Source organism: Hakea prostrata, chromosome 11 (assembly GCF_041222555.1).
Source record: "Hakea prostrata isolate BN-2017 chromosome 11, UWA_Hpros_2, whole genome shotgun sequence".
In the NCBI taxonomy this organism is placed as follows: Eukaryota; Viridiplantae; Streptophyta; class Magnoliopsida; order Proteales; family Proteaceae; genus Hakea; species Hakea prostrata.
The window spans coordinates 6,328,120-6,345,156 of NC_142610.1; the positions used below are offsets into that span (position 1 = coordinate 6,328,120).

A 17,037-nucleotide genomic window follows, 5' to 3' on the forward strand; every position below is an offset into this window, starting at 1 on the left:
TATATCTAGTTCAGTACAAGCATACACCCAAGGTGATATAGGTTCTAGACTTCACAACTCTTAACGTTTTACATTTTGTTAATTTTAATGCAGCAGGCTGATGGGTGATGTATGTCATAAGTGCACCAAATCAGAGAAGGATAGCCATTCAGGTGCTATCACAGACATCTTCATCCTCTAGTTGCAAGTGGAACTGGTGTAAATTTCTTCAATCCACAATAAGATGCACAACAGATTAAGGAGCAAGAGATTAGAGAGTATATGCGCATTATAACATGAGATTAAGGCTAAAGCACATAATGTGAAAATATGGAAGATGTCTTTTCTCTCGAACCAGTTGAGTTGGCTGATATCCATGAAGAAGGTGTGATATATCAACAAGTGAGGGATCCAGATGCACCAATGATGGATCAACCTGGGGGGATGTTTGATCCCACAATTGTCCGTTCCATTGACCCACCTGATGTGGAAGTCCACACATCATCAGAGGAGGGTTCGGAGCATGCAAAAGCAACAACACAACCTCCTAACCCACCATTTTAGGAGCCACCTAGCTGACCTGTTACTCCAAAGAGTTAATATTACCCCGATCTAGGTCTAAGGGTATTATGGTAATTTTCCATAGAATTAAGGGTTGCCAGGAAACTCAGCAGGGAGACTGAATCAGGAGGTTTAGGGTATCCAAAGGCTCTAAAACCCTGCTGTAATTGGTTACTCAGAAGTGAAAATTCAACTTAAAAGTCAAATTAGGGTTCGAAAAGGGTTCGGCTAGGGTTAGGGATGGGAAGCAACCTTGCTGTCCTGCAGTTATAGAACAGTAGAGGTTGATGTCAGCAACTTCAGAACTTGAATCCAGTGGGCCAATGGGCTTAGGTATTTTAGAAACTTAGGATTTTCTTGAAGTTTAAAATTCAACAGAATTTCTTAAGGAAGAAGATGAAGTGCAGGATTATTCTAGGTCAAGGAAACTAAGCTGTTTTGGGGAAATAACTTTAGGGCTACAGTCTAGCACTAGGGTGCAATCCTAGGGAAGAGAAAGAGGTCTAAAAGGGGCTGGGGAAGAGGGTTTAAAAGGGATGGGGGGTTGCTGCTATCGCAGGGAAGGAAGGGGAGAAGTGGGGCCTACGGTTGCAAGGGGACGGCATGGGGGCTTGCTGGAACAGAAGGGGAAGAGAGGGAGAGGGGTTGCGATGGGGGTAGGGAGGTCCTATGGAGCCACGCAAGAGGGGGAAAAGGGTGGGAAGGGGCTGCAGACAAGAGGGAAGGCAGGGAAGAGGTGGGGGAAGCTGCTGTACTTACTTGATCTTTACTGGGCTGCTGTGATTGAGCGTTTGATACTTGATGAATGCTTGTAAGCTGTCGGATTGATGAAGAAGAATCTGGAACTTGAATATACCAGGGCCCCCTCAACTAGGAACCCTGATACTCAAACACAATCAACTTTATTAATCACCAAAAACTCAAAAATTACATGGACTGTTTAACTATTTATAGCAAAAGACTCTAACTTGGAGTGGCACTCCTTAATATACAAGGATCCCACCTTTTGACCAAAACACTCAATTTGGAATCTAATTACTTAAAGACCTCACCCTAAATTTGGAATCTACTAAAATGCACACGCTAAGTAAACTTTAACTTAAAATGCAAAAGATAATTTAAGATAACTTAGGACTCATCCAATACAACTTTGAATCAAAATAAAACTCTCTTTAACAAAACCAAACGCAACTCAACTTCCTAACTTAACCAAACTTCTGTGAGATAATTCCAGAATAAAAAAAGTGGGGGAAAATGCCCGAATACCCCCAATAGGAGTTCAGCCAGGTTATGGTGGCTTTCTGAAGCCATCTAGGGGCCCCACTTGACGTTTCGGACAGGGGGGGTTCTTGTGTTCACATCAAGAGTTCTAGTGGATCGAGTACAAATGATGATGATGACGAAGTCAGCACTACATCTACCCCTACTGGTAGTCAGAGAGCAAATAGTGGTGGGCGGTAGTGGCAGTCGTGGAGTTGAGTTGATAACTCAGGTGATGAAAACTGGTCGAAAATCTGGTGTAGAGAGCCAGGATGGCGACAATCAAAAGGTGAAGGAAGCAATCAGGTTGAGAGGTGAATCCCAGTTTACCCATGCTCATAGTTGTCAAGGTGACAAAGCAATGCTAGGCAATAGAGGGCAATGAAACCAAGGCAACAAAGTGTTGCCTAGGCGACAAGGCGGCTGCCTAGGCAGACGCTTTGACAACACCAGAACCACAGAACCCCTACTACTTACAGGAGGCAGAACCATGACTTACAATTGCACAGGGAGCATGGTAGTATACATGCAGAGCACAATAGTATACGTGATTTGGTAGAAAGCATAGGAAGTATGAGCATCAACACCACTAGTAATCAGCATCGCCAGCCTCAGCAGTCATCATATGGGCATTATGAATATCCTTATAGCAACTACAACACTTACAGTGCCAACTCTTAGAATAGAGGACATTAAATATCCTTATGAAGCCAACCCTATTCTAACTTCTAAGCCAGTGTCAGTATGAGAGTAAAAGTGGTTTATAAGTGACTACTTTAGAAACTTATGCCATGTATTCTGGACTACAGCTCACAGTTTGGCTTTATGGTGCCCATCCATGAAGGTTACCCTACATTGTTCCTTCAATTTGCAGATCATGACACATATAAGAGCAATGCACACACCTATTACTGGTACTACAGGAAAATGATTACATAGGAAACCTATTTCGTACAAACATAGAACCAGATGTTCTATAATGCTGAGTGACCTCACGGGATCTCAATCTTTTGGCCTACCGAGATGGCTATCAAGATCAATTTCTTGAACCTTGTGCTGGAATAGGACTGATTGTGACAAAAGATGAGGTATTTACCTCAGACATTCTTCTGCCAACAATGACGAGGCTTTGAGGACACATGGGACAGCACAGTACAGTGTTTATCAATCATATTTCCTTTACTAAACTCCCCTCTGCATACTTGGCATGAAATCATGCACACATAATATGCTATCATTATTCATCATTGTGATCCTAAGGAATTCTATATGCATGCTAAGATATATGAGTTGGATACACTTCCCAGTCTACAAACCTTCAAGTTAGAATAATTTTCTAAGTCTCCCAAACCTGTCCTACAGATGTGCTTTCATGATTTATCGTTGTAATCCTTAGGAATTCTATATGCATGCTAAGATATATGAGTTGGATACACTTCCCAGACTACAAACCTTCAAGTTAGAAGAAATTTCTAGGTCTCCCAAACATGTCCTACAAAGGCATGTTATAAGTACACAAACACAAAAATCAAAAGAAATTAGGAAACAAAACCAGCATTAAAATTAAAGTGAATTATTCTATTACCTGACAGAGCCATTTGGATCTCGTGGAGGAAGTTCTATAGCATCTAGAGCTTCAAATAAGCACGGACCATTCCACCATGGGCAAACACTCTTCTCGACTCTAGTTTTAATATTGGAACCAACTAAACCAGAGAGTGGAAGGAATAGAACATCTGGAATTGCAACAAGGAATACCACATGGGTAAAATCAACAACTACTTCCATTCAAAAGAACATGCATGAGCCACAAGAAAGCAAAAACTGAAGTAAATAAGGAGAAAACAAAAGACAAAAAAACTGAAATTCAATCTTGATATACAAATAAAGGCTAGACAGAGGACCCTTGGACCAGGCTGGCTAAAAACAGCCAAATTAGTAGGACCAAGGACCAAAACACTGTTTAGGTGAACATCAAAACAACCCCATATTTGACTTGAGCGGATATATTCCTAGAACATTTGTGGGCCCCACTCGCATAGTTGTCAAAGCGTCTGCCTAGGCGGCAAAGCAGTTTTTCAACCGCTTTGTTTTGAACCGCTTAATTGACGCCCAATCTGCAAAAGAACTCCAAGGCCCAAAGTGACATATAACCTATTTTTTGCTCTGGGGCGGCCTCCCTGAGACCCCTGCCCGCTCACCGGGGAGCAGGACCCCATGCCCGTCGGCAATAGAATGTGAAGCATAAGCCATACTCAACATCAAGAATCAATGAATCAGTAAATGCCTAGTCGAACGCTTTGACAACCATGGTTTGATGAGATGCACTTATGTTTATGTTCTTTTTTTGAATAATTTTTCATAATTACGATTCTTGAATGCTTTTTTTTTTTGGAAGAATATGACTATTAAATATTTGTTTAGCTTATTATAGAAAGTAGTTGTATTGAAAAGTAGTTTTAAAATAGTTATATTGAAAAAAATGACCCAACCGCTTTGGTCGCCTTATTGCTGCCTAGGCGCCGCTTTGTCGCCTATTTGCCTAGACAAACCCCCAATCGGTTTGGTCGCCTTGCCGCTTTGGCAACTATGGCCCCCAGATCAAACTACATACAACAATAGATGTTGTACACATGAGGGATTTATACGTTTAGTTTAGTTTCTCCATTTTTGCAGCCTTTGGTCGTTCCAATATTTATAGTTTCTAATCCATGAAGTCTGATTTTTTATTTATTTAACTTCTATTTTCTAAACCCAGTTCCTTTTTTGGTTTTGGACAGCATTTTCCACTGAATTTTGTGAAGGGTTCTCAATCTTGCATTAAACCTTCTTTAAGTATATACAAGATGAAGTATGTACATATCCAACAACAAAAAACTATCCTCTTTGAAATCACCAAATTTTAAGGAGAATCCGATGCAGTACTGTAGGGCTTCAAGGGGAGCCACAACAACCCATCCTGTTCCTACCTAGCCAGACCCTTTTAGCCTTCATATAAAGCTATTTTAGGGCAGTGTGGCCAGTGTCAAATGGCCCATGGCTGGAGCTCTAAGGCCAAGTAATGAGTCTGAACAGGGGCTCATGAAGGACCATTTTAAACAGTTTGATGGAAATTTCAACAACATTTTGTTCTTTTCTTTGGGTGAAAAACAAGTCTGATCCTTCTTTACATTTGATTCTGAAGGCAATCCCATCATATTTGTTTTTGGTTGCTTCTATTGTTTCCTCTTTGGACTCTTTATTAGTCCCTTGCATCTAGTCTATACATATATGATCAGAGGAGGTCTTCATGTTTATGTGAAGCTTCTTCACTTCTCCTTCTCTTCTATCTGTCTCTTCTTATTCAGTCTTTAATTAACAATGGGGAGGAAGGTTAAACAATCCTTCTATGCTATTGTACCTCCCAAGTAGCATAAAACAAAACTCTAAAATTCTATTCATCAATTTGTTTTCAATACTTGCCCCTATAAAAGCTCTACATACAATACTCAAAAATTGACTACAATGCTAAAAAGAAAAAGCCACGCCAATCCTAAATTTCTTAGTAATTAAAACATATTAGGACACTAAACTAAACTCGAAACAGAGTCAATTATAATTTAACAAAGAATTTTCAGTCACCCAAAATAGAGAATATTCTGATATACTCAAACTGAGTCATTACTTCAACCAACCAAGCTCTTTAAATTTAAAATATAAAATAAAAATACCTAATTTCCTATACAACCCGATTACCCATAATTGTGGCCCATAAAAGTGGCCTACTACATGGAAACCCAATGGGATTAAAGGACCAACATGTAGAAAACCCCACCCCTAACTTATTCTAAAAGAAGCCCCATTTGGTGATAAATCTGCATCAAATGGTGGATAGATCTCAAGCCTAACTGTCCTGGCCAAAACAGGTTTTCATCAGAAGTCTGGCTCAATATTCCATCTAGCTGGCTATGCCTAACGCTGGGGACTTCCAAATTGCACCCAGGTGCATCTCATTCAGAAAAAAGTGGGGCAAAGAAAAGGTGAATCTCAATCCCAAGCAGAAACACCATAGGCTTCCTGACAAGCTAGCTCATGCCCCTAGCTTCAGTTGTTTATAAACAGAAATATAATAACAACAATATAAAAACACGGTTTCACACGCTATGATGCTTACCTTTCTTAACATTGTAACCTGATGCTTTTAGGAAAGGTATCATCTTGGATTCTATTTCATTATACCTGTGGCAAGCACATAACAAGGTCATTTGATTTTGACCTTTGAAAATTACTCCCTCACAAAGTGCCACCACATAAAGAAATACCATGTCAAGTACCTTTCTTTGGACCATCCCACAGTTGGGTCATCCATTTTGTTGACAACAACTACCAACTTAGATACACCCAAAGTCTTTGCAAGTTGGACATGTTCACGGGTCTGTCCACCCCTCTCATATCCAGTCTCAAACTCACCTTTACGAGCAGATATCACCTAAATCAAGAAAAGCATCAGAAAATGTTGAACCGGATTTAAAACAGTGACTGAATGAGATTTATCAAGTAGAAAAAAGTACTACGTCAATTTGCTTACCAAGACACCAACATCTGCTTGAGATGCCCCACTAATCATGTTTGGAACATAACTCTTGTGACCCTAGAGAAACACACAAACATAATTAAAAGTAGAGAAGAAACAAGATTGAAGAGCAGCAAATTTTGGATCCCACTTACAAGTAACAACTAATAAAGATTCTCAAAGAATAAAGCAATACCAATCCCATAATACACAGATTTAAGATCAGAAACTAAGGAAGCAGATGTGAAACTAAGATCAGAAGATGCCAATATATTTCATTTCTGAAAGCCATTCCAGACAGACAGAAGTTTTCAAATTCACTGAAACTTTGTATTTTCCTACAAAACAAAATGGACAGTTTGGGCCATAAAATGAGAAAATGGCCTAAAGAACAGACTTTTAATGGGACAGTGCATTTTATACTCAAATTTTGAAATGTGATAGCCAAAAATTTGGACTGATGCATTTTTCGTGTCAACATAGCAACTCATTCCGCTTACCACATCTGGTTCTTTTAAATCCTGACGAGATTTTGACCTATGCCTAAAACCATGCAGTGGACTATCAACGTAGCTGGGTGATGCAGAATCATCACCAAATTTGGCTTGTTTCCTTAGGAATAGTCTAAGATTGGACCATATATGTGTTTGGCCTTTGGTTCTATTTTTGTAATTGACCAATGTGATGGGTCTAAAGTATGGGAAGAAAGCACCAAACAAAGGGGATTTCTTTTATTGGTTTAGTCAAGAGTTCTTTTTCAAATCTAGTTCCTTATTATTTCACTTTCCTAGTCAGTTTAAGTTACCTATAGTATAGGAGTCTATATTGAAGTTCATTTCTCATTTTTGAGTAATTAATCAGTTGAGGATGAATGAAATTTCAAGTTTTATTTATTGATTATCAATGCCAGTGAGATACAATGACATAGCATCCCCCCCCCCCCTTTACCCTAGGTGAGTAGTTTATACATAAGCCCTGTACAATTTTGTTTACACAAAATTAAGCGCCAAAATATACATAATTCTCTACTAAAACGACTTGAATAAGCGTTAGGAATCAATATGCATAAAATTAGAAACCATTTCATAATTATGAAGTCATCCATGGTTCATTACAAATATACACGGGAGTTATTCAGCCAAAAATCACAAAAACTGAAATTTCCTGTGTTTCCCTCTTTGTTGTCGAATTTAGCAAATGCCAAAACCTGAAACACGGTTGAAATTTCTTTGAAAACTAAAGAATTTTGACAGGAATTGCAAAATTTCATAAAGCCAAGCATTTGTATAAAGGGTCTATCTAACACAATAGTAATCTGAAAACGTTCGAAATTTCAGTTGAAAGCATAGCAAATCATCATTATTGTACGCTGTGCGCAAAACCATAATATTTCAGTTGGTTCCATGAAATTTTGTCAAAACATTATACATGACAAGTCCCCCCACCCCCCAAAGCCGCCCACATGAACACTATATACAAGCTCAGTTCCATTGATAAATCTCAATCTCAGAATGGTAAAATAGACACTTGATTTCCTGAATGATATCCAAAGGTGATTAATTAAAGGAACTTGGACCCAGTCTTTAAACAAACGAAATTGAAGTTACTCCAAAGACACCACACAACAGGCCCCCAACTTAACGAATACATGTACCCAGTTAACCGCTGAAAACAACTACTGGGCTTATCAACCAGGCCAGTTACAGAGTTATCCCATTAAGACAGACAGGTCTATATCATAACCGGACCAGAATCTCTTAAGAATTTCTAGAAGGGACAAAGAACATATTCATCTCTATGACAATTTGATGATTATATCATCCATACGGCCCACCATGCATGGGGAGTTTACCACTCTTTTTAATGGTTCATTATCTTAAGCAGATTTTAACTTCTTTCAACAAATTTTCAAAACACTACTATCAGACAAGGAAAATCATGTTGGTCGCACAATTAACTCACAACTAGATAATGACATGAACCCATTCACTCACAACTAGATAATGACATGAACCCATTCACTCACAACTAGATAATGACATGAACCCGTTCACATAGCATCAGTCCAACCAGGAAATTCCAGATATTAGCTGAAGGCATGTCATTGACGTCAGCAGTTCAGAAACAAGATAAAGGAGAATAAAGTATGTTACCGGTGCATCCAGAATAGTAAACCTTGAGGCCTCTGTCTCGAAATGTGCTCTACCAACTTCGACTGTCTTTCCCTGGAATAAGTATCAAGCAGTAACATACTTAGTTTCTGCAATGCAAGAAATCATCAAGGTAATTAATTCCTTTTGTATCTGTTTGTTCAGTGGATTCAACAGCCTTTTCTTTGCCTTTCAAAGTGAAACTCTATTTTTCAACCATCCAGCAACACATTCTGCAGGAATGGTAGGTCGTCCACACAAGGTCTTGCAATTATTTCAGTAGAAAATGAGTAATTGGTACACAGAATTTAACTCTTCTTGTATGTTGATCTATAATTTTCCTCCATCATTATATATCCTCTACTAATAAATTTGGGAATCTCATATGGAATATGACCTAGATCAGACAGATAATAATTTTCAAATAACTATACGTACAATTCCCTCAACTGTCCTCTTTTAATAATTTTTTGGTGCATAATTTGTGAATTGTGACAGTATCCCAGATTTTTTTCTGATCTTCCTAAAGACTTTCTGAATAACATTTTGGCTGTGCAAATGAAAAGGAATGAATTCTTTAGATTGAACCAAGTGTGGAACCAGGTGTATTTATTTCTCGGCCCAACATATCCTATCTATATAGATATCATAAGGTTTGTTGCCTTTTCATCCTATCTATATGGTTATTATATTGTTTTTCAAGTCATCCATAGTTACTTTTTCTCTCTGAGAGGAATCCCCTATCTGAACTAATTACTGGAATAACAAAGACAAACTCTTTAGTAAAAAATTACGAGATAAAAACCCCATTACAATGGTGCCAGACAGCGTGCAAATGCACAACACTTCTCACTGCTATTGGGTTGGGTAAGTCATTAACTTAAGCTAACTCCTCTTTCAAGTTCCCCTTTGTCAGTCTACTACTGCCAAATCTTTAACTGTAACACCCAAAGCCCTGATCATCCTTTATCTCCCAACTCGCTGGGACCTTGATAAGCCTCCCTCCTTTTGCCCGATGAACCAGGCTGTCTCTGGAACACTAGGGGCCTCAATTCCCCTGCTAAGCATGCTGCTGTTCGCTCTCTTCTGCAATCCCTTAAAGCAGGTTTCTTTCCTGAAACTATACTAAAGACAGTCTGGAGGTATCTAAGTTCCATTCCCCTGGTTGCTTCTTTCTTTCCAGACTTCCAGTTACCTCCATCATCCTAAATTTCATTGCCGTTAGTTGGTCCTTTTTGGTAGAATACGGAAGTAAGAAAAGGAATAAGCCAGCCAAAAACAAAAACCAAAAATCCTGTTTACCAGTGGCAGGGTCTTACTTGCTTCTAAGTCTGACTAACAAAAAGTCTGACTAACAAAGACCTTAATTGAATATCTTCCCAATTCTAGGCTCTTGATTCTGATTTGCACAACACTTCTCACTTGGTTAGGTTTTTCTAGTTACGTTTACATTTTGAAGACAGTAAAGTAAAGATGAAGTAACCTTTTCTTATGGGGTTATAAAGGTGAAGTACAATAACAGGCATTGCACACCAGGACTGGCTAAATATCTTCTTTAAGATTTAGAGAAACAGACCAGTCAAATCCTATAATATATTTTAAGATGCCCCCAGTACACCTGAATTCTTTTCTGTAGTAAAATACATAAACCACTAGTCCATATGACATCATCTGAGAATTCTCATTGACATCAATTGCACAGAACTAGGTCCACTCTAATGCAAAACAAATGCAAAGAAGATCACAAGAAGGAATCTCAACACGAACCTTTACACGCTCCTCCTCATTTGTGTCCATGATATATGCCATGTACCTGTCACATGAAGAATATAATGTTCTTGCAGAAGGCAGGCAATAAATTATGAAAAAATAAAACTAAGTGACAAATTATGAAAGAATTGAATTAAGTGACTAAGGGCCTTTTTTGCATCAGTTCTCATTCTCTATTTTGCCTAATTAAAAGAAATGAATACAAGAATTTATTTTTGGCCAAAAATTAAAAATTGTTTGGTTACTTTCGTCAATTTAAATTATATAATAAAAAACTAAGTTTGGTATGTCAAAATAAAAATTAATAGAAGTTGATAATGAAAATTGAGAACAGATTGCCAAGGTCTGGGAGTGAGAAAAAGGAGAGACAATAGGGTTTTCATAAAAAAGAATGTGTATCTACTATTATACCCTCAATTTGCATTTGAATTTTAAGTGACGTGCAAAAATGAATAGAATGAGTTTTTGACCCAGAATCCATAATAGACAAAAATGTCTATCATGGATTTTGGGGGTTTTTTTATTCTTTTAAAAGAAAATAAGATTTAAAATGGATACCAAACACATCAAAAAAATGAAAAAATGTCAGAAAATGAGAATGAGAATCGATATCAAAAGGCCCTAAATCATTGTGAAACAAAGAAGCAACGGAGGGAGAGAACCATGCAAATCACATAGATATAGTGGTGATAAATCTGTAACCTCAAATAAAGAAAAAGTAATAAGCTAGAAATTTGCAAATGAACATCTAAACAAATCATAAGTATAAAAAATGTAGTTTAGAGAAATATATTGTTTTGAACACATTTCCAACAAATTTTATTCATCAAAAACCATAAAGAGGAAAGATGGAACACATTTGCAGCAGAGCCAACACACTGTTCAAGTATAGCTACTTATGATTGTAGAATGAATGCTGGAAGGTACAATAAGTCTAGTTTGAAAGGCAAAGAATGTAGTTCTGGACAATGCATGTAATGCCACATTGCCACCTTCATTACCTATCTGAAAAGAAGAATGACTCAACCAATCAGATAAGCTGACTATGCAAATGTAAGCTCAAGACTTAAAGCTGCTACCGGTTAAACCATAACCATCAAGATGCTTTTGTCTATGACAGCAATCACTGACGCTCTCCTTGTTACCAATAAACTAATCCATTCAGACATCAACTCGGGGGGGAGGGGGGTCTGGCCATGTAAATCAGTCTTTCCTTGATTTTTCATTACCACCTTTTGGTAAATAGGTCTTCCTTGATTATTGTTGAGATAAATGAGTTTAGGATAATGAGGAGGAGACAGTTGAAATTATGTTATTCCTCGGCTCCCTTTTGTTACTTAACAATGGGGGACCAAAGGCTACTTCAACCGATATCAGGGGTCAGACAGGAAGAATCCCCAACCCTTTTAACTTAGAACAGAGGCAGAATGTTCAAGCTGCCTCCCCAACGAAGTAAGCAAGAAGGACAGATTGAAAGTTTTACTCCCCAGATTTTAGTTTCTTATGTCTCATCTTCAATATGCTGACAACTAAATTATTTGATCAGACTAGGAACTTTAGGATGACTTGAAATCCCCCCCCAAAAAAAATAAGAATATTCACAATCACGTTAGAAACTGACAGATGAATTTGGATTTCTCTCGAGCAATTTCGAAGGGCAACCTTTATAGAAGTGAAGTGTTCTTTGCATAGGCACCTTGCAGTGGTTACATTGTGTCCAGGACCCCTCTAACTCCTTGGGTCACCTTAAAGCGTGATGAAGCCTTGAATTGAAGGGTTCAACCCAGGGTCAATCTGCTGGGATATTTTGAATTTTTAAAATAAAAAAGGCACCACCTAAGAGCTTTGGGTGCTAGGGTAGGAGGGGACTGTTTGGGCTTATATAAATCAGGTGAGGATGGGGTTTCAAGGGGCTGAAATGCAGGCTTAGGGGAAAAGCCTGGTATGAATTTTGAAGTTTAGATGTAAATTCCTAAAAGTAAGAGTTGGTAGAGGGAATGTAGAGATGTCAGTTGGTTGAGGGAATGTAGAGGTCTAGCCAAAGGGGTTTGAAGAGTACTTACGTCTACAGTTTAGGGCACTGTAGGTTCTATATGGACGACGGTTTCCTTAGGAGGATGAGATTTTCTGATGGTTAGACTTCGGAAGAAGGAAGTTGCAGGTTTACGATTGTTAGAACAAGAGCTTAATGAAGGATATGGTTAGGCTGCCTTGATGGGGGCAGTGAACAAGATCAAGTAGAGAAACTTATGGGGGAACACTTATAATGCATGAGTTAACCAGAGGCATTCAAGATGAGGGTCCTAGGCCTATGTTGGAGTCATGGAGATCAACCTTGGAATAAAAAAGTCCTAGGCATGGCTGTCCACGCGTCCGCCTAGGTGCTCTGCCTTGGCAGCCGCCAAGGCACCTAGGCCCATTTTGTGTCAAGGCAACCTGGTGTGGCCTTGGTTTTCATTGCCTCTTCGCCTAGCCTCACCTTGTCGCCTTGACAACCATGGTCCTAGGATAAGGCAGCTGAAGAGGAAATATATGTGTGAATTGTGATGCTTGGTTACAGTTGCAAAAATATAATAAGGCGTGAAAGTTAATGGAAGGGAGAGTCCACGAAGTCCCCCCCCCCCAAGGAATATAAACAAAGAACATGAGATAGAGACACAAATCATCATCCCCCAAATCATTTCCACGAGACCTTAAACATCCCATCTCCCCCCCCCCCTTCTTCTTTTTCTTTTATTTCTGTGTTTTCTTTTCTTTTCTTTCTTTCTTTCTTTCTTCTCCTTTTTTTTTGTGTCGGTTGGTTGGTTGGTTGGTTGGTTGGATGGATGGAGGTGGGGGAGGAGGGAATTGAAGGGGTATTGTTATTCAACCAAATAATGGACGGCAAATCAGAAAAACACAATAACAGTACCCACAACTAGGATACACAATGAGCATCAGATAATTCAGCATCATGCAGCATGTATAAGCAAAATGCTTCATATCGTTAAGGGAACCACAGCATTATCCCCAGTTAATAGAGTAGCAAAGAGGAGTGGATAATATTATCAAATTTTGTCAACTGCTACCACAGAACAGAATAGCATAAAGAGAACACAATATATAACCTCATACTGAAATTCCTCGTGTATATGCTCACAGGTAGCAACAGTAGGTCCATTTTACAAGATCTTACACTCATCATCCAATATTTGCAACAACCAAAACTTCTGCAAGCTGAAAGGAGGTCTTACCAACTTTCTCGACTCTTATCCTTTGCTTCTTTCTCATATTTTTGAATTGTTCGATCATCAACCTGACCGCTAAGAAAAAGTATCTGCCCTCCAGTTGTGGATTTACCAGCATCTGCAATTCCATAAAAGCCGTGTGAATATGCAGCATAGATAGAATAGAAACTGATTTAATTCCATGTTTCAAAATAAGAGAACATGACCAAAACTAAATGCATTCAAAATTTCAAATAATGGGTAGTCTAAGAAAAATATAAAGCAAGCATGTGCATTTGTAAAATTGTACCTTCAACAGCATCAAAGCAAGCCAAAAAAATTTCCATGCAGCTTCAACCAAATGCTCATGATTACTACAAATATGTGGTTTTTACAACAATCATATTTATCACTGTGGCTGGGCAACCCAAGGCACTAGCAGGGGGCTGGATGCAATGCGGCACTCATAAGATGCCAAGGTTGTAACTTGATAATGATGGCGACTGCTAGGCCCCTAGTTACTCGAGGCTACACTAGGAAGAACCGAAACAGGGGCAGCAGGGGTTAAATGTACAGTCAGTTAGGGTGTGTTTGATAACTCTCCTGAAAAATGTTTCCTTTTTAATGCGCGGTGAGAACAGAAAACAGGTTTGTTTATGCATGCTAGAAGAATGGACCAGTGGTAAATCTAACTCAAAACACAGGTTATATGAAACAACCAAAACCTGTTTTTCATTCCAAAAAGAAGTTTTAACAAAACTCTGCCCGATAAAAACCCCTATACCCAAACCCAGTCTTCTCATGCAAGGCAATCCAATGTCTCTTGAACGATTTCTCTGCAACTACATACCTCAGGTAACCTCCTCTCTAGTCAATTTCATCAATCATCTCTGGCTCTTCTTCTTCTACATGGTTCAGAGGCACCGTAGTTCTGAAGTGTTGGGACATCCCGAATTTGTATGACGATCATCAAGTTTTCTGCAAAACTAGTTCAAAGTCTGATTTTGATTTTGGTTTCCCTTTTCATTCTTCATGCTATAAAATATTTATGTTTTTCTCACTGTAGGGTGAATCGTACACTGCTGAAGAACAGTGGCCCTGTATGAGGATCCCAAGGAGTGGAGGCAGCTGAGAATTCACAAGAATGTGAATGAACTTGGCCCCTGCTTTGGCAGACTAAATAGCTGAATTATCTAAGATATCAGTGAAAGAAGGGATTCTTTGCCATTGCCTTGTCTGTTGGTTTTCTCATCAACTTGATGGGAGTAAAAGGGCTTTTCCTTTATTGTCCTGTACAGATTTGTTTGAATTTGGGTTCTAAAATATGCTCATTTAATTCTTTTTTCCTGTTGGATAAGTGGTTCTGAAATTTCTTGTTGGGGCCAGGAAACTATGCAAAGCTCCTCATAATAAACTGTAGACTGGGCAAAATGGTATATATTTTATTTTGGGCTGATATGTGTGTAGTGGCAAAGAATCATGCAGATTTAATTATAAGCTAGCTAAGGATGGGCTTCTGTACAAGGTACATAACAGGAGATTATCTATTTTATTTCAAGTTTCTTTTGTCATTCTTCAGTGTTAGGAAGTAAATATTTTTCTCCCAGATATATCATAGTCAAAGAATTCTTTTGCTTCAAATTTGATAAGCTGTTTCAGATGCTGCTGTTTGAAGTCTAAATTAGCCTTGCTAATCAATGATGAACCCCGCTCCTAAATGCATCTGATTTTATTTTATTTTTTTTGCCAGTTTGAACTCCACATTAGAGTAGCTAATACAGATCTGTATGCAAAAAGGAAATGTAAGCATGTTGAAAGCCTTTACCTTATGATAAATTCTTACCCAGCCTCTATTACATCATCTTCACAAAATTAACTGGATCAACTGCTTTATTTCAATAGGCTCAGTTTTTTATTTCTTTGGGACTGCCTATTTGATTATCAAATCTTCTTTGTACCTCTGCCCTAGCCCCTGCCTTTTCGAAGCTGCAGGAGATTGTTAAAGTTTTGAGTCTAATTATCTTTTCATGCTCTTTGATTTGTGATCACTGATATTCCTGTAGCCCAACTTTGTTTTATTCTCTATAACCCAATCACTGTACCTAAAGAAAAACATTGCTAAGGAAGTGCCAGCAAATTGCAGTTCCTGGATGTTCTTCTACAGAAAGACGGTGAAAACAGCCCGTCGTTGAGTGTTAATCAATTGCCCTTTCCATTATCCATGTTACCTTCAGTGTTTTTTGGTGTTAGTTTACCATTTATTTTCCTGTACTCTTTTAACTTTTGATATCTGGTATCCTTTTAACCCTCTGGCTCTTTTATTCTATATGATTCCATTTATGTACCAAAGGTAGGAAGTTGCTAAAAGAATGCAAATCCCAGGATCTCCATCCATAAAATGACAGTGAACCAGTCCACCGAATGAGATTCTTAATCAATTGCAAGCACCTGCACCTTCTCATATGCATATCATCTTCAATTCTGATATTTATCTTAGAAAACCATCCACCATCCCCAATCACTCATCCCTCATATTCATTAAACCTTCATTTCATCCCTTATTGCGTGTCCTACTGGTGCCAATGCCCTGTTCTGGCTACAACCAACAAAATTCCTGCTGTACCTGCCAACTGTCCTAGTTTCTCCAGAGATCTCAGTCCCCATATCATTTTCTCCCAACTGAGCCTCCTCTTCTCCTCTCTTCAGCTCTATTTCAATTGCTTGGTTTCTTGTCTACTCTGAACAGCCAGACCACGGTTTCTGTTGTCAACCTTATTATCTAGCCTTTATCCCATACTCTGACCCATCCGTTCCCTTTTGTCCTAATGTAGTCTTTAGCATGATGCCTTAATTTCAGAATTAGGGTTAGGTTTTCCTTTTTCAACTCTTTTTCCACAACATTCTGGCATATGCATATAAGTGGATCAAACTTAGCACAATGGATATGCTGTGCTAACGTGTCCTGTTAGAAACAACCTGTCTTGCAAAAGCAAAGGCTTAGACTGCTTACATTTGCCCCCTCCCAGGGGTTGCTGATCTTGTTTCTTTGTAGTCTTTGTTCCCCTTCTTTCAAATGCAGGGGAGAATTTAATTACTAATTTTATCAAATTTTGTATGTTGTCACACCTTAGGCCCATTATAGCCTCCTATAAACTCTTATGACTTTAGCCTCAACTAGGAGTTTGGGTTGGGTTAGCCCCTTGGAGTTTTCCATTTTAAAGAGAAATGAGTTCACACATCTCTTTCTTTACTTTCTCTCAGTTGTATATAAAGCTGGTGGTTAATTATTTTTAAAGTTTAATGCAAGAATTTATATCCAATTTACCTAATTCACGGACAGTCGCTTGGTGTGATGGTAAAAGCTCAGGCTAAAGGCTCAGGCTATTAGAATGAACACAAGGGTCCGAGTTGCTCGTTGGTATTATTTTTGTACTAACAGCCTAACAGGTGTCCATATTTGCGAATTCCATTTTAGGCACAAATGCAGAAGGGAGGACGCAATCTCTCTCCTTGCAGTAAACATCTTCTTGAGGGGAAAAAGCATAGGTTCTTTGATTAT

At 38.6% G+C, this 17,037-nt stretch overlaps 1 protein-coding gene across 1 annotated transcript in view; it reads right to left on the bottom strand.

Moving 5' to 3' along the window:
* LOC148999788 (Translation elongation factor EF1A/initiation factor IF2gamma family protein) overlaps positions 1-17,037 on the bottom strand; it is a 34,877-nt gene that overhangs the window by 7,963 nt on the left and 9,877 nt on the right. The window contains exons 6-12 of the mRNA XM_089139756.1: positions 13,506-13,617; positions 10,270-10,315; positions 8,506-8,577; positions 6,368-6,430; positions 6,114-6,268; positions 5,954-6,018; positions 3,386-3,536 (exon numbers count right to left, since the gene is read on the bottom strand). Of these exons, the coding sequence (XP_088995882.1) occupies positions 3,386-3,536; positions 5,954-6,018; positions 6,114-6,268; positions 6,368-6,430; positions 8,506-8,577; positions 10,270-10,315; positions 13,506-13,617 (664 nt within the window). The remainder of the gene's footprint in view (positions 1-3,385; positions 3,537-5,953; positions 6,019-6,113; positions 6,269-6,367; positions 6,431-8,505; positions 8,578-10,269; positions 10,316-13,505; positions 13,618-17,037) is intronic.